Source organism: Zalophus californianus, chromosome 12 (assembly GCF_009762305.2).
Source record: "Zalophus californianus isolate mZalCal1 chromosome 12, mZalCal1.pri.v2, whole genome shotgun sequence".
Lineage (NCBI taxonomy): Eukaryota > Metazoa > Chordata > Mammalia > Carnivora > Otariidae > Zalophus > Zalophus californianus.
This window is the reverse complement of record NC_045606.1, coordinates 84,253,400-84,280,222: the sequence shown is the minus strand read 5'-3', so window position 1 is coordinate 84,280,222 and position 26,823 is coordinate 84,253,400. Positions and strand designations below refer to the sequence as shown.

The 26,823-nt window shown below is 44.9% G+C and overlaps 1 protein-coding gene across 1 annotated transcript; it reads right to left on the bottom strand.

Moving 5' to 3' along the window:
• Window positions 1–927: 927 nt before the first annotated feature.
• Window positions 928–21,969, bottom strand: CPA2 (carboxypeptidase A2). The gene is made up of 11 exons (XM_027573207.2): window positions 21,828–21,969; window positions 19,864–19,945; window positions 18,853–18,987; window positions 18,170–18,265; window positions 15,716–15,817; window positions 13,499–13,597; window positions 12,072–12,182; window positions 10,855–10,945; window positions 9,094–9,293; window positions 6,954–7,038; window positions 928–1,316 (listed from the first exon to the last, which is right to left on the bottom strand). The coding sequence occupies exons 1-11, from the start codon at window positions 21,890–21,892 to the stop codon at window positions 1,129–1,131; spliced, it is 1,254 nt and encodes a 417-aa protein (XP_027429008.1). The 5' UTR covers window positions 21,893–21,969; the 3' UTR covers window positions 928–1,128.
• Between the last annotated feature and the right edge of the window lie 4,854 nt (window positions 21,970–26,823).

Sequence of the window (26,823 nt, the reverse complement as noted above, 5' to 3'; positions counted from 1 at the left end):
CCAGAATTCTAGGCAAGCTGACATTCACTTCCCACCTTCTTCTCCCAGAGAAAACCATCAAAAGGAAGAAAATCTCAATCCCTAATGGAAGTGAATGTCTAAAAAAAATTAAATAGAATCTGAGACCCAGGGGGGCGCCTGGGTGGCTCAGTTGGTTAAGCGATTGCCTTCGGCTCAGGTCATGATCCTGGAGTCCCGGGATCGAGTCCCACATCGGGCTCCCTGCTCAGTGGGGAGTCTGCTTCTCCCTCTGACCCTCTTCCCTCTCGCGCTCTCGGTCTCTCATTCTCTCTCTCTCAAATAAATAAAATCTTAAAAAAAAAAAAAGAAGAATCTGAGACCCAGGTTTGATTGGTATCATTGGTTTGGGTTCCCACTTGTTTTTATAATGCAACATACTAGAAATGGGAAAAAGCCAAAAGCAACAATGGGACCAGAAGATATGTAAGTATCTAGGACAATGTGTGACACAATGTAGTTGTTTAATTAGTATTTATTGAATAAAGAAACTCGAAAGTCCCTTGCTAGCTCCAAAATGCTACTCTATTAAGGTGAAGGGGCTGACACATGCCACAACATGGATGAACCTTGAGGACATTAGGCTAAGTAAAACAAGTCAGTCACGAAAGGACAAATACTGTATGATTCCATTTATATGAGGTACCTGGAATAGGCAAATTCATATACACTGAAAGTAGAATAGAGGTTTCCGGGGGCAGGGCGGGCGGGAGAGAGAATGGGGAGTTAATGCTGAATGGGTACAGAGTTTCAGTCTGGGATAACGAAAAATTTCCAGAGATGAATGATGGTAATGATTGCACAACCTTGTGAATGTACTTAATGCCACTGAACTGCACACTTAAAAATGGTGAAAATGGTCAATCTTATGATATGTATATTTTACCACAATTTTTAAAAAATTCTTAAACGATGTTGGGAGCCTTTTCGCTCAGGGTGGGTTTTGTTTGTTTTTAAAGATGAAGGGGTACAGCTCAGTAGCTTGTTATGTTTTAGGGCAACATAAATCAAAGAAATAGTGCTCCAAGATCAGGATTAGAAAAAGGAATAATCACAACCCAACTTTGCTTCAAATCAAAGAACTTTTAATGGTGTCTATTCCCCAAAGCCCTAATAGGGATGGTCTCGCACATGCTCCATGATTGTCTTCAAGCCAAGCCAGGTCTCTTCAGCTGTGGGCAAGATCTGCCTGGCCGGCAGGAGGAAACCATATCGACCGGTGTCCCTCAGTTCAAAGGCAAATGAGTATTTGATGCCATGGTCATATGACCAGTCAATGCTTCCTCCACTGGCTTGGTCTGAAGGGCAAATGAGAAAAAAGTCTGGTTATGCTATTCCCTCTGGCCTCTCCAGATATATAACCTCTATGTTAGGTTTCACCAATACCAAAGATAAGTCAGGCCCCTCTGCATGGTCCTTGAGAGCAGGGATAGCTTCATAGGGAGTCATGCTTATGAAAAAATATAAGATTAATTTGAAAAGCAAAAGGTGTTATTCAAATGGACGCTATACTTAGCCTTCCTTTGGCGTTTTTAGGAGCCTCTGGCTTCACCCACCCATTTGGAATCCTGCCTGCTCTCCCAATCGGCACCTTCTACACCTTAAGGAGGCCACACCACTTCCTTCTTTAGAGGAGTGCTAGATGTAGACCTTATTTTCTCTTGTGGGAGAAGAAGGATTACAAATAGAGTAAGAGATTTGGGCTCTGCCCTCTGGGAACTTTCAGCATAAGGGTGGAGTACGTTTTATTCTGATATCAAATAATAGGCCCAGGACTTATACACGATGGGTTATACCAATAAAGTAATGTGCACCTGTGTAAATTTTGGCCGTTGACATGACAGATGATGAAGGAAGGTGGCATTAACCTACAAAGACTTATGACAATCATGACTCAGGAGAGCTGAGCAATGGACAGGCTCTGAGGCCCCTCCCAGGGAAGTTGGGTAGAGGTCAAATGGAAAAGTTGGGGGCAGAGATGGAGGAAATTACCTAGCCCCTAAGAATGGGGCTGGATGGAGGGGAAGACCAGGGTGTTGTACCAGGAAGAAGTAGGATTAGTGGTTAACATTATAAATTAACACTATAAATGCCTGTGATTTGTGTCTTTGCCTTCACCCAAATGGTTGCTGACTTGAACTGAATCTTCCTGGGTACCAAAATTACTAACTTACGCTACCTGACTACAGCCTATCCCACTAAGAGGTCCATGGTGGACAGAACACTGGCTTCAGATTGAATCCTGATTCTGCAAATCATTAGCTGGGTCACCTAAGGCACTTACCTCTCTGAATCCCAAAGGTTTCATCTGTTCATAGCCATAATACTATAGTACTTATTTCACAGGGAGAATTAAATGGGAGAACATTATGTGTATGGTTCCAACACTTGTTGAGCACTTACTAAATATGTTAGGTACTATGCTAAATCGGTTGATTTAATCCTCACATGGGTCCCAAGACAGATACTAGTATTATTCCCATTTTACAGATAAGGAAACTGAGGTTCCAAGAAATTAAGGGAAGGAGCTGGGATAAAGTATGTAGGATAAGCATTCAATAAAGTTCAGTTGTGATTATAACCACCATTATCAATAAACGACTAGGATCCTATCAAAAAAAAGCCAGACCACGTGAAAGGTAAGAGGTACCTGGAGGGGAGTAATCCACCAGGAAACTAACAAGCAACATTTATATAGTGCCTTACAGTTTGCAAACACTTTTATTCTACATCCTGTCTTTTGAGCCTCTCAACAACCCATTTCACAGATTAAAAAAAAACAAAGGAGGATGAGTGACCCACCTGAGATTACTCGGTTCCAAAGTGGCAGAACTATAACTCAAACCCAGGCCTCTATCCCCAAGGTCTGGATTTTTTCACCCTCCACCTCTCTGAGAAAGAATTCAAGTGACAACTTCGCCTATTGTAGTGCAGCTCCTCAGAGCCCTTTCCAGGTGAGAAATTACCCAGGAAATGTCTCGCCCACCACAGGAGTCCAGCCACCTCTTGGGTGGAGTGAAGCAGGTGTTCAGCCCAGAGCTACATACCAATCTAGGGCAGGAGGCAAAAAGTACTTAATTGGGACCTGTTCTTAGAGGCAGTGCTTGTCCACGCTGGCATGAGGCCAGAATCAAGGATAACAGAGTCAGCTCTGGGCAAAATGCAGCCCAAACTTACTTGACCATTAATGGTCAGGTTCCAAAAGATCACACAGCAAACCCTACACATGTCTGATACTTGCTTATTAGAAATATCTGTAACCTTACCAAGAGAAACACACTATACCTGAGCCTTCCGAGAATACGATGGTTGAGACCCCACGTGGAGAGCACAGGATGCCATTCTGCTGACATTCTCAACTCCAGCCTCCACTCAGAGGCTGCCCAACACAGAAAGCATGCAACCCTCAGCCTTAAGTGGCCATCCTGGCCTTCCTCCCCAGCGCCAGCAATCACAGGGCCCTCCTTCCTGGGGGTTCCTCTGCCAAAGGGGAGAACAATCCCCCATGGAACGTGGTTTAAAAAGGTCGGGGCAACTGTAAGCAGATCAGTCTTCCCAGAGAAGAGCCCAAAAAATATGTAACAAGAGCTCCAAATCTGTTCGTTCTGTTTGACTTGGTAATCTTGCATTGGGAATATACACCAAAAGGATCATCTAAAAGAAAAAGAAGTCTGGGGGCGCCTGGGTGGCTCAGTCGTTAAGCGTCTGCCTTCGGCTCAGGTCACGATCCCAGGGTCCTGGGATCCAGCCCCACGTCGGGCTCCCTGCTCAGCGGGAAGCCTGCTTCTCCCTCTCCCACTCCCCCTGCTGTGTTCCCTCTCTCGCTGTGTCTCTCTCTGTCAAATAAATAAATATTTTTTAAAAAAAGAAAGAAAAAAGAAAAAGACGTCTGTACCAACATGTTTGTACCAACATGTAGTCGCACCACTTAGCAAACAATACAAAGGCCCAATAACCAGGGTATAGCAATCTGGAATAACTGGAATAACAAACACCTGGAGTAGAAATGCACAGAACCCTGCAGGAAATAACAAAATAACATTAACTGAGAAAGGCTGGACCCAAAATGGAACACAGACACTGATTACAACTAGAGAATTATATTTGTGTTCATTGACAAAATTATGAATGAAATTGAAACATAAAATGTGATGATTATTGGATCTCTTTTTTTAATAAAGTCTTTTAAATGCCTCATAATAGCAAAAAAAAAAAAAATAGAAAAAAAATGAAAGAAAAGAAAAACCATAATCGGGGGGTGGGGAAACGTTCACGATCAGTTTTTGGATTTCCATCAATTGTCCTAGATATGCTAAGTGAACTCTTGTTCCTCCGCTCTCCAAGACTACCGTCAAGAAAAGTGTGACTAGGGGCGCCTGGGTGGCTCAGTCGGTTAAGCGTCTGCCTTTGGCTCAGGTCATGATCCCAGGGTCCTGGGATCGAGCCCCACGTTGGGCTCCCTGCTCGGCGGGAAGCCTGCTTCTCCCTCAACGCTTCCCCCTGCTTGTGTTCCCTCTCTCGCTGTGTCTCTGTCAAATAAATAAAATCTAAGAAAAGGAAAGAAAAGAAAAGCTTGACTAACAAGCGTGCCTTCCCTTAGATTCCCAGCACAACGTCGTACACGTAGCTGGGCTGGCACCTCCAGCCTGTGTGCAGGCTCGCTCCTCTGAGTCGAGCCTGCTCTACCCACCTCTGCTTGACTCCTTCTCGTCCCTCTTCTCCCCTACTCTGAAGTGTCACTGCCTTGCTCGTTTCTTCTCTCTCCTGGAGCTTCCACCTCTCCCTCTCTATTGGTCCTTTTCCCACAGTCAATAAATAAGGCTCTCATCTCAGAAAAGACACCCTCCATTTCTTTCTCCTTCCCTTCTCATCTGGGCTCCTCCAAAGAGCAGTCCACGCACCAGACCTCTGCGCTCCCCCATCCCGTGCTCCTCCAGTGACCCTCACCATGCTCCTGAAACGGTCTGGGTACGGTCACCAAGAAGCTCATCGTAAAAATCCAGTGGTAAATATTCTGTCCTCAGCATAGTTGACCTTCTCATAGCCTTTCATCATTGTTAACCCCTGCCTCCTTTCCGACGACTGCTCCCCCCCCACCAGCTTCTGAAACACAAGCTTCTTGGCCCCTCTGCCCAGCCCTGCTGTGTGGCCCTCCCTCACGAACCCCCTCTGCTGTCTGACAGCTTGCTTCCCTCCTCCATCCAGGGCTCCTCCCGCTCCAGGTGATGTCCTTGCTCTCCTGTTCCAACCATCCTCTCTATGTCAACTACTCTTAAGTCTCTCTCTCCAGAGAAGCCCAGAGCCGTGTGGCCCAAAGCCTACGGGGCATCCCCACTAGAAAACACTACAGTTATCTCAGCCTCAACTTGCCCGGAGCTGAACTCATTCCCTCTCCAACCCCACGCCGTCTTTCACTTTCCCGGAGGTCTCCCTCTATTAATGGCCCTGTTCAATGACCTTTGGTGAGAAACTCTCAACATCTAATGACTGACCAAAGCCTTTTGGTTTTCCCCGCTTCATGTCTCCCCAGATCCTCCACGGCACTGCTCTAGCGAGGACCACCACCTCCCCCTGAACAAGTCCTACTCTTCCTGTGGGAATTTCCTACTTCCAGCCCATCACACTCCATCCTCCCAATGCTAGTAGCTACTGTGTTTTATTTAAAACACGGTGCCTCAACACACTCACTCCCTGCTGAAAACTCTCCAATGGCTTCTAGAATCCTTTGGGTTATGGGTTAAGACTTAAACTCCTTCACTTGGCACCCAAAAACCTGAACCCTCGCTCCCCTCGTTCCCACCTTCTTCCAGCAGTTCCAAACCTCCTTGTGGTTCGCAGAGTCCATCAGGCAGTTTCTTACTTCTGTGCCTTTGCCCGTGCTGTTAAAGAGCCAGAATGGCCCATTCTTTTCCCCTCCTCTAGCTATTTGGTGAGCAGCCATCAAAATCCTGCCCTCTTCCATACGTAGCTTTTCCTGATTCTGCCACTGTTTAATCCTCCCAACTTTCTAACACTTTTGTATCACATCTAGACTACTACTGCACACAGCATACTGAGGTTCACTTGTCTTCCTGTTTGTCTCCCACATTAAACAGTGAGTTTCCTGCGGGTTCTCTATGTCCGTAGTACTTGGCATAACGATTAGCACATAGTAGAGGCTTAATAAAAGTATGCTGAACAGAGTGTGTGCCTGTAAGAAGTATTTGTTTCCAAAGGGTCCATGGGTGTGGGAGTACAGGGAGACTCCTGAGCATTCAACTGTGGGCTCTTGAGTTTCTGGGTTTGCCCATAAGCAAGTGGGGAGATTCCTCTGGGGGACTCAAGACTCTGCACGGTGCATTAGGATTTCCCACAGCACTGCAGCTGTTTCTTGTTTCTATCCCAATCCACCGTGGGAGAGGGGAGTCTCAGAAAGTCTGACAGCAGGCTCCCCAGCTTTATTCTTGCCATTAGCAGTATTCCTGGATTTACCTCCCCTTTGTCTCCCCAAATTCTACATGCACAAATGGCTGCAACAGAGTCTATCCACTGAAATATCTGGGTCCTTTTAAAGAGTCGCCCCCATTCTGCCCCCACAACCCAGTCCACAGCACTACTCAGGGTATAAACCCCTCTGAGCCAAGAAAGGAATAATTAATAAAAGTGATGACTTAGGGCCAAGTCTTGACAAAAGCTTATTTTTAGGCAAAGAGATTCCACATAACGAGAGTGAGCTGGAAGGATCGGGACAAGCAGAGAGCAACGCACATAGCTCAAATATTTAGGAAGCTCTTTGTTCCAGATATCACATAGTACCTTGTGGGGGGAAACCGGGCAGGGCTGGGCACCACACACGAAGACCCAACCATTTCACATCAGGGCACTGAAAGGCTCTGGCCCAAAATCACATGGCGCCCGCTTAGTGGGTCATTTGTAAAAAGACATTAGATACTTACAGATGACTGAGCAGATAGGTCCCACTTTGTACTTGGTGCCGTGCAGGCTGGCCAGAGCCTGGGCAGCCTTTTTGGCCACTTCATTCTAGAGTGAGAGAACCAAGGAAAGGTAGATGGATAACACTTGCTTCTTGAAAATCAAATGCCCAAGGGCAGAAAGTAGAATGGGGCTGTCTGATTAACTGGACTCTCTGGTTAACTCAGGCTTAAACACAACGCCCTTTCGTTTCAGTCATTTTCACTGAGAAGCAAACATTAGTTCACTTCTGTTGGCTTCGAAAATACAACACAGACACCTTCATTGTTTATTTGATCATCCAGGTGTTTGCAATAAATACACTAGGGTCATTATTTTGCCACCATCCCTCCTTGTTCAGGGGTGTAGGTGGAAATAGGGTGGGAGTAAGGGGCTAAAGAGAATACGTACTGACCCCAGGATGTACCCGGGAAGTTGATTTTTTTTTTTTTTGCTAGATCCCTAACATTGGCTTACCTCCTTATGATTGTCTCTTTTTCCAAGAACTAGAGCTCAGCAAAATATTTTCCATTATTTGAGGGTTCCAATTTTGACTGATTGGGGCTTTACTGTCCTTGCTAGGGATAAATGTAAGGTCTTGAACTTGGGTCCAGGAAAACAACTGTACAATTACCAGATGGGGGAACCTGGCTCGGCAGAATCCTCAGAGAGCCTGGGGGTTTCAGTTGTCAATGAGCCCAACATGAGTCAACAGCACAGTGCTACTGCCAAAAAACTAATGTGACCCTCAACTGTTTAAGCAGAAGTGCACGGTCTGGAGGAGGGCAGCTATGGTCACGCTCTGCTCTGTGCTGGTTAACCCACAAGTTTTATGTTCACTCCTGGGAGCTACTCTTGAAGAACAGAGACGATCCAAAGCATGTTCGGAAAATAGCAAACCAGAATGGTGAGGGAACTTGGGGCCATATTATGAGTGCTTGAAGGAGCTGTGGGTATGGAGTAGGGATATGGAAAAACCTAGCAGAACCAGGTTACTGGTCTTCAAGTGATTAATGGATTTGCTTCTTTTCAAAGACAGCAAGATGATAAACCAGGGCTGGCAGGTAAAAACCATAAGGAGAAGGTTTGGACTCTCTATGAGGAAGAACTCAAACAATCAAATCTGCTCCAACATGGAACAGAATCCCTGTCCAAACACAGGATGGATGACTATGTGGCAGAGATATGAGCACCCAGTTTGGATGATTTAAGGTCATCTAGGTCTACTACAAGTACCTTTTAGGTTCTTTTCAATCCTAAGGTTCTTTTTCCCTTGATTTGGCCTTGAGTGGTAATACTCACCAACAAAACCCTGAAAACTGCCCTACAGGGCTAAAATCCAACGGATGAGATGAAAGATACACCCAAATGGGAATAATTTATTGCATTTCTGCCAGGCTGCTGACAATAACGTATTTGAAAGTAATTTGACCAAAAGGTCCCATCTCAGGGTTTATCTCTAACATATGGGTCTCAAAAACCAAGCCTAAAAGCCAAATTGGGAGTATCTGCATGTTCTCTTCAGCTGGGGAAAGCTCTTGCTCAACTGTAAAGTAGCCCCCTGAGATGTCACCATCTGACTTAAGGCTGCCACCAGTTTGCTCATTCCTGAAACAGGAAAGATGATGGAAGGTAGCAAGTTAGGGAAGGGAGTGTCTGATGCCCAACATCACACACCTGTGCAGCATGATGGCAGGTCACAGAGTGGAAAGCACCAGGAAGCTATAAGGCAAAGAGCTGGGAGACAGTACTGTTTAGCATCCAGCATCTGACAGCATCTGACTACAGATGTAAGAGCCTCACGTCCAAAAACAAGTGGTTATGTCCTAAGCAACAGAAAGCGCATCCTGGGAATTCATGGTCAAATTGAGGCTCCTGCTCATCTAGATTAAGGCAACAGTAATTTCATGAATTCTATTTCCCAAGGAAACTTAATTTGGGAAAGTCCACAACCAGTCTTTCAAACCTCTGCCTGTATCACAATCTTCTCAGTGGTAGGACCCATTCATCTTTGTAACCTGTCACTAGTACACCCCCATCTCAGTACCCAACTTTATGACTGAAACTTACTTGTCCACACAATGGACCTTTGTGGCTGAGCTGAAATACATTTTGGAAACTTACCAGTTCATCAAAGTTATCTGACTGGGTACATGTATACCCATAGGGGAACATCAGCAGCTGGGAATAGCTGTGGAGGGTAATGAAGGCCTTGATCTTCCCGTGACTCTTGATGAAGTCCACTATGGATTTCACTTCAACTTCAGAGTTGGCATGGGGTCCACGGTAGGAATCAGAGCAAGGGTTGCTGCTGGCTCCAGGTCCTGATGGGATGCAGAAGAAGCCCAGTAGGAACAGTAAGCTTCAAGGAGATGCTGTATGGATACATTTACCGTGCATCACTAAGTTCCTCCTCAGGAAGTCAGCAAGACTGTCCCTGCATTAGGTGGAGGTGCTATCTAAGGGCACAGGAGGCCAAAGTGAAGTGATTCTGGATGCATCCTCTCTTCTTTAGAAAGATGGTTCCTCTATATGGCAGAAAGAGCTATCAAATTAGATCATCTCCTCTCTGTGGGAGTTGTTGGAAGGAAAGCTAGATTTAACATTATGGATGGAATTCCTGCATTGGGTGGGAGTTGAGCAAGCTCTTTTTCTGGGATTTCTTCCAATTCTTAGCGTCCAAGAGTAGAAGATTCTATGCATCTGTACTTCTAAATCACAAAGCCACAAATGCAAGGAACCTCTGACACCCTTTCTGCAGTGAGGAAATCACAACTGCACTTGACAACAAGGCCACCTTCGGCCTTGATTTTCTCAGCAACTGGAGTTACTCGTGACCACCAAAGTGGTCCACTGTGGCCTGGCCAGGGCTCTGAATGCTAGAGAAACTTCGAGGGAGAGGCTGGGACTCCCCAGGGTCTCTAAATGATATAGACAAAGTATAAATACAACCTGTCACTTTATTTCAAGATTATTTAATAAGAACCATAATATTTCAGGAAGAAAATACCTGACATTGAATCCCTGGGCATTGTTCGGTATTTTGGATCTGATGCTTTGATTTTTTTTTTCCTATGCTAAAAAAAAACATTATAAAAGCGATGAATGAACTTGCCATTCATCCATATCCTGTCATAATTCCTGAGTGGGTCTTTTCTTGGTTCAATAACTCTCATTAATTCATTTGTCTTACAAATACTTAGTGATGGCCTTCTATGTTCCAGACACTGTACTAGGTGCAATGAAAGACAGTTTCTAACCTCACTGTGACCAGAACTAGTGAGGAAAAAACAAACAAATTTCAGTTCTGTGATTAGAGAAACATAGGAGTTTTAACTGGTCCCTAAAAACCATAAAGGAGCCCCCCAACCAGGCTGCCACTGAACCCCAAAAAGTTAGAGCCACAAGTCAACAAAATCCGAGCAGCAAGCCAATATTTTCTCTTTGAATCTGTTTTGAAAATCAATTTCTTAATCCTGTTTGTACTTCTTTCTAGTTTTCTTTCTCGAAACATCCAGAGATGATGTAATGCTTCTCCTCTGAATAGATCCTAACCCCCTCTAGTGGTTGGTTCAGGGCTTCCTGAGTGAGGCCTCCCGCCATTGCGCCAAGTCTTGCTCTGAAAACTCAGAAGCGAAGCCGAGCTGGGCTAGAGCTTGAGGGAAAACTAAGATGTGAGACAAAATATATTAAATGCTGCTCAGAGATCTGTGACAGCGCTACGCGCCTGTGAAGGGAATTTACTTAAGTGTTTTTCAAATAGGTTTTTAAATGGCTTCAATCCTGAATGGGTTTAGCAGGCTGACAGCACTGCAGAGCCCTGCAAAAATAGCTAGTTGGCCAGACAACTTCGGGCCATCCCTGGGGGCAAGTCCCTGCGCTCACCTCCAAAACCTGCATCCCAATTCCGGTTAGGATCAACACCAACACAGGAGCTTCCTGATACCTTGGACCGGGTCTTCCGCCACATACGATTCTTTAAAATCCAACCGAAAGAGAAGACAGGAAAAAAAGAATGACTGTCACTTGGCCTGATGAGAAGGTCCCTTTAGAATCCTGTTCATTTCCCTTGCTCCCTCCTGGGAAGGCCCCTTTGGAATTACACTAATTTCCCTTGCCCACAAAGTAGTCAAACAGTCCTCCTACGGGGTTCTTCAAGGAGCTTCTTGGTCATCTCACCAAAATGAGAAGTAAATAATCCCCCATCTCCTCAAATCAATACCTGGCAAACCATTTTCCATAGGACACCAGTTCTATTCAGTGTTAACAATAACAAAAAATAACAACAACAACAACAACAAAAAGTGGGGAGAGAGCAAGAGTTCTGTGATAGAATATTTCAGGAAACTATAGAGCTAAATTCGCGAATGTACTTCAGCACTTCTAAGAGTTTCTTAATGCTTTCCTGTTTTTTTCTGCGGCTCCAGGAGAGGGATATGGTAGGCGGTACTTCCCAAACTTGACTGTGCAGCCCTCTATTCATAGGATATCTCATGAGGTGAGTACTAGTATTTGTATGAGTTCTTTTTGAACACCCGTTGAAAAACACTAGCGTAGTCAGCTCTCTCCAAAAATAAACTTGAAGCTCTGATTCACTTTGAATATATGTGGGGTCACAGTTGCCACAGTGGGGTTCTGTAATAAGATTTTAAAGGGGGAAAAATCTACGTAACTCCTTTTAGTGATATTACAGAGGATTTCTTCTACAGATTGTAAGTAAAATGCTAACTGCATTATACTGCCTACCTAAATCCTACTGCAATCTAATTATCAGCAGGTAACATCCGCCTCCTCTTTTCCATCAACCCCACCACAAAAAACGCAGAGAGAATTGGAACAAAGCTCCTAGGTGACTCACAGTGAACACTGAGCTCTAATAGTCCAGCCTAACAGCTGAAATGGGCTCTGACCGAGGCGATGTGTAAAGACATCGTGTGTCAGAATGAGAGGTGATTATAAACTCCACTATATGCCTCAATTCAGGGCCACTACTGAGAAATTACGCATTCCGCTTCTGGTAAACCAAGAACAGAAAGGTTACTTTTGTTTAAGTTCCTACACATCTCCGTAAATTCTTGTTGAAGAAAAAGGTCCAGGCTTACTTTGGTTTGAGAGAACACATATCCATCGGGATTTGTGACCGGCAGCAGGAAGATATCCATCGTGTCCAGAATGGAGGTGATGGATGGATCATTTCCATAATCAGAGGCAATCTGAGCAGAGACAATGTAGACATCAATTTCACACTCCCCTCTCACGGGGGAACACGGGATGGAGTATTAAGGCAATGTGTTTTTTTTTCGAACATGAACTAGATACCACTGCTGGTCAATGAGAGCCTGCCAGGACTACAGCCCAGTCTCCTGTGATGCTCATGTGTTTAATATGCCAGCATCCATACTTTTATTTCCAGTCAGAATAACTTACTTAAGTAAAACTCAGATATCACTTATCCATTCTCTCTCAAAAGTGGAATTCTTTCTATTCATTCCAAGGAAGCATTTTGCAATGGTATATGTGGCTTATAGGGATCTGTGCACCGAAGACATTTTTTCAGTTTTCCTTCATCATCACAGAGACTAGCTTTCCAAAAGTACTCATGACAAACAACAGATTACTTAAATGTGTAGAGACTTTTCTGAAGATACAGAGGACCGGTTAAATTCCATTTGGGGAATTAAATTTCCACTTGCGATCAATTGCAGTGGAGTTGAAGTTTCTGCTGGATTAAAATTTATTCATTTCCTGTGCTCAGCCATCCTAAGGCATTATTATTCAACTGTTAAATATCCATTTCATAATACCCTAAAGGTAACTGCATTTTAATTGAAAGGAAAAATGTATCAGTCAGTATGCACGTGGTTGCACATGCTTGAATGATCTGATGTGGATTGATTTCCTTTGCTCATGAATTAACATTCGGATTTATAGCATGTCATTTTTGAATTACTTAAGCAATACCAGACTAGGTCACACCCAGCCCACTGTCCTCTTAATTCCAATGAACATGTGGAGGAAAGGTATTGCGACACTCTGACTTCAAAATCAGATTTGGAACATTTTCAGAAAAACCCAAAAACCGTTAACTAATTTCACTTTGGATCTATAGGGCAAAGTAAACTCTTCTAGCACCTGTTTATATTTTCCATCTGAGCCCCTCTGGTGATTTTATAGATTTCTAGCACATCGTCCCTCAGCCCTCAGGGCCCAAGGCAGCAAAGCAATTTTTCTCTAGTCTGTTCTTATGCTGAAATCTGACTCCTGGGGTCCTTACTTAGCACCCTCTCAATCTCTTCTGGCTGTGCCTATTAACAGAGAACACAGTGGCCGGCAGGCCTGGGGACAGTGCCAATGTGCTAGTTGTTGCAATACCACAATCCCCAAAAAGGTTGAACGGGCCTATTTCCTGCCGGTGCAAAGAAAAGCTCGCGGAGAGCATCAACCGTTAGGACCACAAAGACCGTTGCGTGATTAGGTGGGGCCTAACCCCAGAAAGTCAAAATAATCGAGGAATTATAGGAAAAATGACCTTATTTGCTGTCCACAGTGCAGTAGCTTGTGTAACCCACTCACGAGCATGGATCCCGGCATCTAGCCAGATGGCTGGCTTGTCTCCTCCGGTGCTGAACTGTAAAACAGTGTGGAAATGTGAACAACTCCACCGCTGCAGGCTCCTGTCCCCAATCTTTTCCCCTGAGGCCTTGTCTGTCCGTCCCTCTTTCTGTACTTGATGTGACTGAGAGAGAAGGAGGAGGTGTAGACAGAGATGCTGTCGATTAACTCTTATTTCACGTGATTTTTCTGATCCCCTGCTTTTAATAGAAGTTTAAATGCAGGCTAACAAGAGGGCATAGACTTTTCCTCCTCTGATATCTGTAAAAACTCGTTGCAGATAATGTAAGGACGGGAAATCATTTGTTGTAAATTTTACAAAACAGGTTACAGAATAGTATGATGCATTTTCAATTCTCTTAAAAGGCTAATTCATGTATGTATGTTTATATATATACACACACAAACATATGAGACAAAGGAAGAGGGGAGGAAGGGAGAAATAGCAAGATGTATTACAACAAAATATTAACGGCTATCACCCCATAGCCGTGGAACTCGGGATGTTTTTCCTTTTTTGCTTCTCTATTTTCCAATTTTTACAATGATTGTGTTATTTTTGTAATAAAAATGCTTGTGATAACCTTTTGAGTCCTTCATAAAAACAGGATGGTAGGTTCTGGAGGTGTTTTCCAGAGTTTAAATTTTATGATCTAAGTGTCTCAGTTTTATTTGGAAGAGTGGCTTTGCCAATTGGATCAGTAAATGGGGAGGAAAAGATTATTTTTGCACCATCAACTTCTATCTCTGCGCTGCATTCTAAACATAGCAGATAAGGTAAATGAGAAATGCAAATCCTTGCTAAAAATTACATTTCATGGGCTTCGAGAGTTTTAGTTATAAGTGTTTCATGTCTTTTCCTCCAAAGAGCTCAATTGTAGAAAGTGGGGAACTTTCAAAAACACGTAACATTCTCACCCACGAACTACCCTAGAGAAGAGAAGGCCAGGACAATCCGAGGGGGAGGAGAATCTGGGATTTCCTGGCCCAGTGGTAGGAGAAACAGGGAAGAGGAAAAAAAAAATTTTTTTAAAGAAGGTAGTAAATATTAGCAAATGTACCACGGTGTCATAAAGTAGGCAAACCACTTCTCTCAAGCCTGCTTCGGGAGAAACACTCTGGAGAAATCCATCTGTCCCAATGAGTCCGTTGGTTCTCAGCCATAACATTTCCAAATTTAGTAGGGAGTTGTGACATTATCTCTTTTTTTTTCCCCCCTCTTTCACAAACTCTTTCTAGGAAACCTGGTAAATAAGTTTCACTTTTTCGGGGCAAAGTAAAAAAGCTTGAAACTATCAGCACTAAGACGGTAAGAGGTTACAGGTTGGAGTAAAACCCTAATCTTTTTCAAACTAGCAAACAAATGCCTTGGTTTTCTGGGCATTTGCCTGTGCAGTTCAGCTGCCCTGTCATCCTCCCGCACACTGCAGGGACGCTTCTGTTTTCAAATGCAGCTCAGGCAAGTACTTGGCGCCTTTTTTTTTTTTTTTTTTTTAATTTCTTGGTTTAAAAAAGAAAGAGAAAAAAGAAAAGGAAAAGAAAAGGGAAACAAGGTATAGAACTCCTACCTTGATTAATTACAGAATACCTCCTCCATCCCCCCTGCTCACCCTGAGGGCCGCACCCCGTCCCTCTCCCCTTTCACCCCCGGGGCCCACACCACCTCCCCCAAAGCCCCCACCTCACGGCGGACGACCACCCCCATACCTCCCTCACCCTGGGGCCCTCGTCATTTCCTCCATCCCCGGCCTTCGCCCTGGGACCCCCGTCACCTCCTCCATCCGCCCCCCTCGCCCTGGGGCCCGCACCGCCTCCCCCTTCCTCTGTTCCTATTGGCGCGTTCGCCTCTGGTTCCCTGCGAGCGAATCTATCAAAATGAGAGCATTAATTCACTCCTGCAGACCTGCGTCAGCTTGCGCAAGAAAGAGAAAAAGAAAAGGAAAGGGGGGGGTTGGGGGTAGTGGGGAGGTGGATACTCAAAACCAGCAAGGACCGGTTAGGAGGAGAAAAGGGAAGGGGGTGGGGGGGGAGGGAGAGGAACTGCTCTGCAGGCAGAGCCGGGACTGACGGCCCGCCTGGGAGCGGCGAGATTCTAGAAACCTCGGGAGGAAAACCCACAGCTGCACTTGTGTACCTTGAGCACGTTCATGGGCCGCTTTTCAAAAGAATGGCCAATATTCACTTTGCTCACTAGACCCGGGTGCTGAGCAACGATGTTATCCATTTCTTGGGAAATCTGAAATGTGTAAGAATAAGTAGACATTTGCAAATGAATGATGTGATGCAACCATTAATGACTTTTCTCCCGCCTCCATTTCCATTCCTTCCGGGAAGCGGAGAGGGCAGCGCGGCAGATGCTGCGGGACTGAGGACGTTGGACACAAAGCGAAGACACGATGAGTCACCGGGCGTCCGCCGGGGTGGGAAAAGGGGAAGCCATTTTGTGGCAGCGGAGCCGGCTCGTTCCGGCTTTGCGCTTCCGACAAAATGGCACTCCCCTGGCTTGCCTGTGGCTTTCCTCAGCCCCGCTCGGAGGGATAGCTTTCCTGGCCACACACCTGCTCGCCCTTACTAGCAGAGGGACACGCATGGCAGGGGCACCCCCCCAAAAAAAGGTGGACTTGGAGGCCGGCGCTACAAAAGGCAGCGGGGCTGGTTCAGGCCGGGGGCGACGGGGCTGGCCTCTGAGGCACTTCCGTCACCAGCCCCCTGGGCCCCTACTTGGAGGCTGACTGAAACGCTGTGCAGCCGGGCCACCCGAGCTGGGTCCGTGGCTGGGACTGAGACGTGCCTGGGCGAGGGACCCGCGTGAAAACGGCCCCTCCGGCCGCTGCCGGCGCTTGCGCCCCGACGACACGGACACCACTTTGTGAGGCCAGGCAAAGGAGAGAGCGAGCCAGCGAGCCTCTCACTTTCTTCACGCCCTTTACCCCTCATTCTTTGTACTGGTTCACAATCCCTTAGCTGAAACCCATAGGGGCCATACATAGTTCAAATTAAGAAAAAAAATTTTTAAGAAAGGTCGGAGGAAGGGGGCGCCTGGGGGGGCTCAGGTTATGATCCCGGGGTCCCTGGGATGGAGCCTCGCCTTGGGCTCCCTGCTCAAGTGGGGAGCCCCCTTCTGCCTCTCCCTCAGCTACCCCCCCTGCTTGTGCGCTGTCTTTCTCTCTCTCTCTCTCTCTCTCTGTCAGGTAAATAAATAAAAATCTTAGAAAAAAAAGGTTGGAGGAAGCCTATATTGTATATTGTACATGTGGCATTACTCCATATTCGGAGACATTAATATTTCTGGCAGTGAGGGGCGCCTGGGTGGCTCAGTCGTTAAGCGTCTGCCTTCAGCTCGGGTCATGATCCCAGGGAGCCCCGCATCGGGCTCCCTGCTCCGCGGGGAGCCTGCTTCTCCCTCTCCCGCTCCCCCTGCTTGTGTTCCCTCTTTCGCTGTGTCTCTCTCTGTCAAATAAATTAAAAAATCTTTTTAAAAAAAGATATTTCTGGCAGTGAGACAAATGAGTAGCAAGTCAGTTAAGGTCAGAGTTTGCCCCCAGATGAGTTTAGGTCAGGTCAGCTTTTGCCACCAAATAAATCGGGGAAAAAATGAGTTTCAGACTTCTTTGCATTTAGAATTGCTGGTTTAGGGGATGAGTACCCACCGGATTCCTCCTCTCTGGCTCTGCCCTACTCCCCCACCTCTCCCTGTTACCCTCCAGCCCCCATCTCTTCATCCTCTCCCTTCCATTCGCCCACTCCAAATCATTTAGGCACATGGACCCCTGTGAACCCCGAGAAAAGTTCTGTGTCACAAAGAGGCAAGTACAGCCCTGCCCAGATGTGCGGGTGGCAGTGTGTGACCCAGCTGGAGGAAGGGGGGCAGTCTTCACACCAACAAAACTCCAGCGAGACAGCAGAGACCTCACAAGACTTTGCTACTACTAGGTCTGGGAGTGTTGGTCATGTTGGGAGACCCAACCCTCAGCAGAAAGTCAGAGGTGTCAGGGTCTCCCCCGATTCCATTATCAATGGCAGCCAGGAAGCACAGTTCTCAAGTGGCTTTGGGGGCATCACAGGTCAGAAATGGGCAGAAGGGCCTTGAGGGGAGAGGCTCATGAGCAGAAGAGGCTGTTTGTGTGCTCACTTAAGACACTCCTAGACAGGGGCTCCTGGGTGGCTCAGTCGTTGGGCATCTGCCTTCAGCTCGGGTGGTGATCCCGGGGTCCTGGGATCGAGCCCCGCATCGGGCTCCCTGCTCCACAGGAAGCTTGCTTCTCCCTCTCCCACTCCCCCTGCTTGTGTTCCCTCTCTCGCTGTGTCTCTCTCTGTCCAATAAATACATAAAATCTTAAAAAAAAAAAAAAAAAAGACACTCCTAGACAATTCCAAATAATGGAATGGCCCCTGGGATGGGCAAGTGGCTTCAGGGTCCTGCCTTAAAGCAGTGACACTGATACTGGCTGTGAGATCCTAGAGAAAATTGGAGAAGTGAGGAGATCATATGAGAATACTCCCCATTAAATCACAAGGTAGAAGTAAAAGCCTTGTCATCAGAGGAGAAAACGGCCCATTCCTCTGATGTTCATTTTGAAACACCTACCTCTTGCAAAGTATGATAAGCCTCAAAGTTGAAGTTACCATCCCGTTGTCTTCTCTGATTAAGTAACATTTCTTCATTCTCTTTGTCCAACAGAACCTAAGATAAACCAGTCACACCTATGATCAGTTCATGGCAATCCATTTGCATCTACAGTTGTGAGGGAAATGCCAACACTCAGGTCCCCAGTCCCAAGCATCCTCTTCCTGTCATACAGGCTTTAGGGTCATGCCTTTCCCTTATTCTGGCAGCATCCTGAAAGGGGATGAGGTGCTAACAGGACCTCTGGCCAGCCAGACGCGGCAAATATGGGATGACAGTTAGTCCCGTGGTTGTGTTATAGCTCTCCTACCTTTCTGGGAACGCAGGGCCCGAGCTAACCCCCAATTAAAAACTAAATGAATAAGGTTTTACTTTTACTTAAATGAACACCCTTCAGTTTGTACTTTATATTTCTGCCAGAGATTGTTTTGCCCTTTCCCTTAAGATTTTTATTACCATATTCCACTTATGCCAAATGCAAAAGGGAGAGGGTCAGTGTCAGGGGTAGCCCAGACTGCAGGAAGGCCCCAGTGGCACCCACAGGTCCCTTTCCCTGGCAGAGGGTATCCAAGGAGAAAAAAGGATGGATTGTCAGTTCATGTAGACCAGCAAGACTCTGGAAGGATGGTCGATGGGATAATTACCTGAACATCTTCAATCATGGTGGAATAAGCAATTCCCTGGGACTCCAAGAAAACTTTGACTGCCTGGACGTTCACAAAAGGAACTCGGACATGGGCTGTCTCTCCTGGGATCGTGGGTGATTTCCAAAAATCAAGCTGGAAGGGGTAAAAGGCTGAGGCAATAAGTGGGTCATTCCAGGGAAATGGACAGATTTCCAGAAATCAATTTGTATCCATTTTACCAGCCCGCAAGACTAGAATCACTGTAGAATCACTCTGATATTGCAAGAGGGTTTTTAAATATCCAAGCAGGGGCCTATGTGTCATATTGTTTGTACCCCCCTACGGTTAGATATTAAAACTGGCAGAAGGCAAAGATTATTTTAAAACTATGGCAGTTTTTTTTTAACAGTTGACATTCCAATCCAATTCATTTCATAACAGAACATTAATACTGTAAATTATTTTAGGATGGAAATAATGCATTAAAGCTGTTCAGCAATTTTTCTTTTTTTTTCAAGATTTTATTTATTTATCTGATAGAGACAGTGACAGAGATAGCGAGAGAGCACAAGCAGGGTGAGCGGCAGGCAGAAGGAGAGGGAGAAGCAGGCTCCCCGCTGGGCAGGGAGCCCGACGTGGAGCTCAAAGCCAGGACCCTGGGATCACAACCCAAGCCGAAGGCAGACACTTAACCGACTAGGCCACCCAGGTGCCCCTGTTCAGCAATTTTTCAAAGTAACTTTCACAACTGATCTCTCTTTTCACTCTTATGATAAACCTGTGAGATAGAAGAATGGTATATTTATCCTCATTATACTGAATGAGATAATGAGACACAGGGAAGGTAGGTGACTTCCCCAGTGTCACAGAGTCGAAACTAGAGCCCAAGCTTTCCATATCCCAGCTCCTTGAGTTTGCGTTCCACGCTATGTCAGAGAAGATGAGATCCAATCTAAAGAGATCCCAATCATCGTGTCTAACTGTGGAGTAGTCATTTTGGGAAACAGAAGCTCCCTCTAGGATGGATACCTGAAGATGTTCTTCAGCTTCCAATTCCACCAGATGATTTACTTGTTCTTCATTCCTTGGTGAGATCTCAAGAACCTGGTCCCTAAGAATATTAACCACAGACATGATCTTAAAAGCAAAGCCTGGACACTCTTTCCTGTTGCTTTCTGCTCCTGTTACTCTCTGCATGTAGGAGCTTAATGGAGCAGTTAATAATCTCTTTGACAATTGAGAAACTAATAAATTGTATACTGACCCACATCGCCAGAATGAGGACTTGGTAGAATGGCTTTACTTCCCCCCAAGGAAATGGTATCTAGATAATAATTAAGAGGTGTACCTACGCCTAGCAGGAAGCTTGCCATTAAAGTTACCTTTCCTTTAGCTAATGATTATTTATAAAATAACACCTGCTGGTCATAAAGCAATAGCTTTTAAAACTTGTCTGTTCCTGCTTTTCAGAAATGAGGTGGGGTTTTTTTTTTTTTTAAGTGGAATAATTAGGTTGGTGCTTGTAAGAGGAAATCGAATTCACATCTGGGTAGACCTAGGATGTTTTGTTGTTGTTGTTCACTGAAATGTATTAGAGTTCCATCTCCAAACCCCATTCATGTGGCCCAAGCTTGGGGTATGCCAAAGACAACTAGGACCCTGAAAAATCATGGTGTGCTCTCCACACACAAAACCATACACACGCATAATGAGGAATAAAAGATATCAGGGACACCTTGGCAGGAAAGAGAAGTTGCAAAACAAGCAAACATATATCCTTAGAAAAAAGTTGGGGAGTAGATCTGGATTTGTATAGCCCTTCCTTGGCAATAGAGATTCCTTCTCCTCTGTCCTTTCTCCAAGTAGGCTGACTTCCTGAGTCACTGCCCTGAGCATTTGTGCAGTGGAGAAAGGATTGGTACAAAGAGCCATATACAAGGACCAGAAACCAGACCTTCTGAAACCAAGTGCCATGCAACTTCCAATGAACATTAGTAAAATACGTAAGTAATAGCGTGAGATCTTCAAGGCTCTTCTGCCTACAAGTATCCACTTGCCCCATGATCTGAAAATTCTTCCACTTGAGTCACATTCCTTTTGGTTAGTACAGACAGCCCAGGAGCCCTCCTTTGTAATGGGAAGGCATTGAGAAAAGTACTGCTTTGGGCTAATATTTCCTGGTGTGTGTTCTAAGGAATAGTTGCCCTTTGAGTTGCTCAGGACATTTTAAAAAAAAAAGCGGGGAGGAGTTTGATGATCCAAAAAACGGGTAAATGCAGCAACCTAGATCCCTTCTTATAGATTTACAATGCACAAGAATTTAGTAAAAGTCACTGGAAATCCTATAGTTTGTTAAACCGCTGATTTCCAAGTTTATTTGACCACCCACTACTTAGGGCCAAACTTATTTGACCACTTCCTTAATTCCCTGGAACATTCTTCAAAAAATGCTGCCTGAAGCCTTTCATAGAATCTTGAAAACAAAGTACTTTAGAGCAAAGGTGAATCCTATGATGCCACGAGAGTTGGATTTGGGCTGAAATCTACAGCCCTGGTCCTCCCACCTCGTGAAGTTCCGTGGCCCGGGCACTAGATCTGGAGATGGGGAGGACAAGGGCTGACGTGGAGGGCAAAGCCCAGAATGGCCAGGAGGAGGTGGTGGGAGAGTAACCCATCACTTACTGAGATGCACTGAGACAATCGGCCAAGCTGCTTTATTTTCACTGATGCCCACCATCCCTACATTCAGATCATCAGGGGAGAGAGATATAAGGTATATGTGTTCAGACTTCACTTTGTTTTTTCCTTTAGATGTCATTCATCTCTTTCTTGGGTCACTCATTTCTGTCATTCCCACTATTCCCTCTCTAAATCTAAGAGAACCTCTCTGAAAATGCTGAACACTTGCACCCATTATTCTGTGACAATCCAGTGAGACCCTGTGAATCAGGTAAAAAAAAAAGTTCAAACAGACACCAGAAAGCATAACTTACCCCACAAATGTTTCTCGACAGTAGATATGCCCCAGAAGGGCACCAAAAACCAGGATCAACTTCATGGTCAAGGGTGTTCCCAGAGTCCAGAATTCAGGGTCACTCCTGAACTTTATTTATAGGGCCCACGGCTGAGGCTGATCTGGAGGCGGTGTAAGAACTCAAGTGAATGCCCACATGGTAAAATTCCCACCTGCATGTCAGATTCTCAAGGCTGTAAACACTCACCTGTGTGATATCACCAATCTGTACATTTTCCATTCCTGCAATGAGATAAACTTTGATGGCAAGAAAACAGAATTGCTAGAGCATACCAAGGGCAAATCATGTATTTATGATTTAGAACATAAAGTGTCACTCTGACCAGTGATAGAAGCCAAATTAATAGACCTGAGGTTAAAGTCCTTTCTGGGTCTCTGACCAAACAAAAACAAAAAAACAAAAAGGGTACAGCATTTATAGTAATTATGCGAGCATCCTATCACATTCCATTAGTTTGCTCATTTGTTTATTTTTATAACGTTTACCCTGAAACACTACAATCACTCAGTCCACATCTACTGAATCTCCCTGTAGAGGTGGCCCATTCCTGTCCTCACTCTATATTAAAACAAAACAGAAGGCCTTTTAATATTCAATTTTGGACTGTTTCTAAAGTGATCCATCTGCATTTGTACCAAATTGTTGTCCTTGTTTCTGCGCTTTTTTCACAAAATGAAAATGTCTTTCTGATTATGACAATGAAATTGCTTGTTATAGAAAGTTTGGATAAAAAGGAAGTATTTTATTTCACCACCAATAGTTCCTCCACCTGAAGAAAATCATTTGGTGCATATCTTTCCAAATTTCTATGTTTTAGATCTTTTTCTTAAAGATTAGATGATACCATGTATTCTGATTTTTAAGCAAAGGGTTTTTTAAACAAAGGTGATCTTGGGGTGCCTGGGTGGTCAGTTGTTAAGCGTCTGCCTTCTGCTCAGATCATGATCCCAGGGTCTTGGGATCAAGCCCTGCATCGGGCTCCCTGCTCCGCGGGAAGCCTGCTTCTCCCTCTCCCACTCCCCCTGCTTGTGTTCCCTCTCCTGCTGTGTCTCTTTCTGTCAAATAAATTTTTAAAAATCTTAAAAAAAAAAAAGGCGATCTTTCCTTGTCTATAAACATAAATCTACATTAATCTGACTTTGTTCTTCATTGCGAAAGAGAAAGATCAAACTACCTATTTTTAGGAATCATACTTTATTGCACTTAATCATTCACACACATTGTGTTCAGCCCAGCAAGAATCAACCACAAACAGACAAAAGGAAATTTTCTTCTGTCCTCTGTGTGTCAAATTATTCCTCTGCACACACTTTAAATCCAGGGGTTAGAATTCTCAAGTACGTACTTGAAGGGGAAAGGTATACATGTATGGGGTTTCTGGTTTAAGAAACTCCTGGATTAACTTGGTTTTTCATTCTCTTGGGTGTCAGGGAGAAGACAGAAACCAAAAGACAGAGGCTGTAATTCATCCTCATATGCCCAGCTCCTAGCAAGTAAACAGTAGTCATAGGACTTGGGATGAATGTACTTGGAGAATCAGTAAATGCTTCTGGGAAAAGATGGGGTCTGAGCCGAGTGAGTCTTAAGGCAGGTAGGATTTGCTGAGGACAACCTGGTGGTAGGGAAAGGTGAGAAAGGTCCAGAAGAGACACATGGCATGGGATTGGGTCCAGGAGGAAACTTGCCCCACTTGGGCAGACATGCCCCTGGGCATGGTGAGAAAGGGGAAATAGGAGAAGATATGAGAAGGGCTGATAGTGAAGGCCTCACAGTCCAAGCAGAGTTTACCCCTGATGAAAGGGGGAAATGGAGAGCCTCAGGAGGTTGCTGAGCTGGCAAGTGATTGAGGAAGGCAGTATTGAGAATGATGAATCTGGCAGGGTGGGCTGCAGGGCAGGGACACTGGAAGCAGAGAGCCAGGTGAGGAGCTTCCTGAAGAAATCTGGATTTAAAGTGGAGCATCTAGGGGCGCCTGGGTGGCTCAGCTGGTTAAGCAACTGCCTTCGGCTCAAGTCATGATCCCAGGGGCCTGGGATCCAGACCCACATCGGGCTCCCTGCTCTGCAGGGGAGCCTGCTTCTCCCTCTCCCTCCGCCACTCCCCCTGCTTGTGCTCTCTCTCTGTCAAATAAATAAAATCTTTTAAAAAATAAATAAAAAATAAATAAATAAAGTGGTGCATCTAGACTAGGTGGTAGCAGAGGGAATGTGTGAAAGGGGCTCAAAAATACTTCCTTGGGAGAATCTCAAGTCTGTGCTGAGTGACTGATGCCTGGCTGGGAATGGAAGAAGTTGGGGAAAGGGTGCTTCCCAGGGTGTGTTGAAGGAAGGGGGCAGATCACCACCTTCACACAGCCTCCCGCAGCTCCTCACCCACACGTCACGCTGTGAAGTTCCACTGTGAACTTTGTTTTATCGCCCTTACAGCACGCTTTCAAACGAAGCGGAATTTTCTCTAAGGAGTACTACCCAATGAATCACATTCACTGTAAGTGTTAGAGACACGATAGTTCTCTTCCTGAAAGGGATATTGGAAATGAACCTAGAGCCACAGTGGGCATCCAAGAGAAGCTTGGACCCCACACTCCTGAGTCTTGGGCAGTCTGCATCGAGGATGATGCCTGGGATGAGCAGAATGAACATTCCCTGGAATGGATGCCAATAGTCATTTTAAAAAACAAATAGAAATCGGAGGAGAAAGTACAAACCTTAGTAGGAGGCTGTGGGGAAAACTCCAGAAAGCACTGTTTGTTTCTATTACTGATGATGGAAACAGATTTTTATCAGAACAGAGCACTGTCCTTTCTACTGCCTCATCATTCTAGAAGCTGGATAAAATCTCCTTCTGGATAGCCATATTGAGATACACATGACAAACAATAAACTGCCTATATTTGAAATATGCCCTTTGATAAGTTTTGACATATGTGTACACCCAAGAAACCATGACTGCAATCCACATCATAAACATATCCATCAACCCCTATAAAATCTGTTTTTGAAAATCACTGAGAAAATCTCCAACCGGAAAGAGATCATTGAAGCCCCCTTGCTTTGCAGATGAGGAAACGAGGCGCCAGACGGGAGGTGACTGGACTTAAAGCCCCTGATCAGGGCTGATCAGACGTGGAGCAGGCACGAAGAGCTCCATGCTCAGACCACGGGTCACTGCTCTGACACTGTCCTGTCTCGTCATCCCAGGTAATTCCACTCTGCTCTAGGAAAAGACCGTTTTAGACCAAATGCTTCTTTATCAATCTATCAGTGGGGAAGCTGTAATTTAGAAAGAGAAAGATGATAGCTCTCTTTAGAAAAGGCTCTAATGGCATGTTACTTCCTATTAAGGATGATGTTAGGCATACTTCCCACTTTTGCCCTCTAACCCCAGGAAGTGAGCAGCCTGATAGTGGGGAGGGTGAGGGATTAAACGGAACCACGGTAGATTAAATCCTCCAGCAGAATTTCCAGGCTCCAGAGCCCTTCAAAATCAAAACTCTGAATGCGTTGGCATATAGAAACATTATTATTCATAGTAAAAAGAGTCCCACAGCTCTGTTAGTAAACTATTAATGATGAATTTCAGAACATTCTGAAATTACATAGATTTCTGTGCTCTGACCAGAAAATACACAAAATCATACTGTCTGAAAAAAATGTGTTCAAAATGTCCATCAACCAAACTTTCAACTAGATTTTCCATCAGAGAAAGATGAAGATGATATGAGTTGCTTGGTTCTCTGGCACCCATGAACAGACAACTTTAAACCCTTATGGTATTGCTTTGTTTGGACAAATACACCACGGTTATGTAGAAGGGAACACTAGGGCAGACTGGATGAAAGGTAGGTAGGAACTCTCCATACTATTGCAGCCACTTTTCCATAAACATAAAATTGTTCCAAAAATTACTCCAAAATAACAAGTTTATAAAAAAAAAAACCCTCTGGGAAGCCACATGCAAAAATAATGAAGAGGCAATGTACAGTAGGAAATATTTGCAACTATTTCTTTGTTTGTTGCAGCATATATTTTAAAGGATTAATATCCTCACTGTGTAGACAGCACTTAGAAAATTCTACAGGAAAGTATCTTTTAGAAAATTGACCGTAACACCGGGCATCTGGCTGGCTCACTCAGGCAAGGGTGCGACTCTTGATCTCGGGGATGTGAGTTTGAGCCCCATACTGGATGTGGAGATTACTTAAAACTAAAATCTTAAAAAAAAAAAAAAAAGAAAAGAAAACGGACAATAACAAAAATAGGCACACAGACACAAATATATGACAAAATTTTTTTTAAATGTTCAATATCTCTAGTAACCAAAGAAATGCTATGACATGCCATTTTTTTTGTTGTTTTTTTTTCACCTATCAAGTTGGCAAAGTTGTTGGGTTGTTTGGTGTGGTAGATGTTTGTTTGCTTGCTTATCTTTAATACCACCCAGAATTGGTGAGGGTTTGGGAAAATGGGTACTGGTGGAAGAGTGTACACTGTTACAGCCTTCCAAGAGAAGGATTTGGCAATTGAAATCCAAAAACATACAGATATGTACCTCCGCACCTAGCATTCTATCGCAGGATTTCCCTGCCTTTAGTGCCCACGGTTCTTGGTCACACTGCTTCAAAGAAGAACGAAGAGGTAGATCAGATGAAGAGGGGTGGGCAGCAAAGCAAAGTTTATTGAGCAAAACTATAAAGCTCCCCGAGAGGGAGGGGGGCCCGAGACGGTTGCCCCCGAGTTTCGAAGTTTAGGGGTTTTTATGAGCTCTTTTGCAGAATTATCTTAAGTAATCAGGGTGTGCTGAGTAGTGCCAATCAGGACTTTGGTCACATATCTGTCTACCTCTTAGGTTAATGTCCACGTGCCGCTGGTCTTTTTTTGCTGACATCCGGGGGCTTATGTCTTAACTGCCCCTTGCCCGTGATATTGACAAATGCTTTGTGGTTCATTGTCTT

What these genes read in the sequence shown, in the direction of transcription:
- CPA2 (XM_027573207.2), bottom strand. Translation starts at nt 21,892, where the DNA reads ATGAAGTTGATCCTGGTTTTTGGTGCCCTTCTGGGGCATATCTACTGT. An exon ending in CCATGATTGAAGATGTTCAG is followed by an intron (nt 18,266 to 18,852) that starts GTAATTATCCCA and finishes GGTTTATCTTAG; the next exon opens with GTTCTGTTGGACAAAGAGAA. An exon ending in GGCCCATGAACGTGCTCAAG is followed by an intron (nt 13,598 to 15,715) that starts GTACACAAGTGC and finishes ACTGTTTTACAG; the next exon opens with TTCAGCACCGGAGGAGACAA.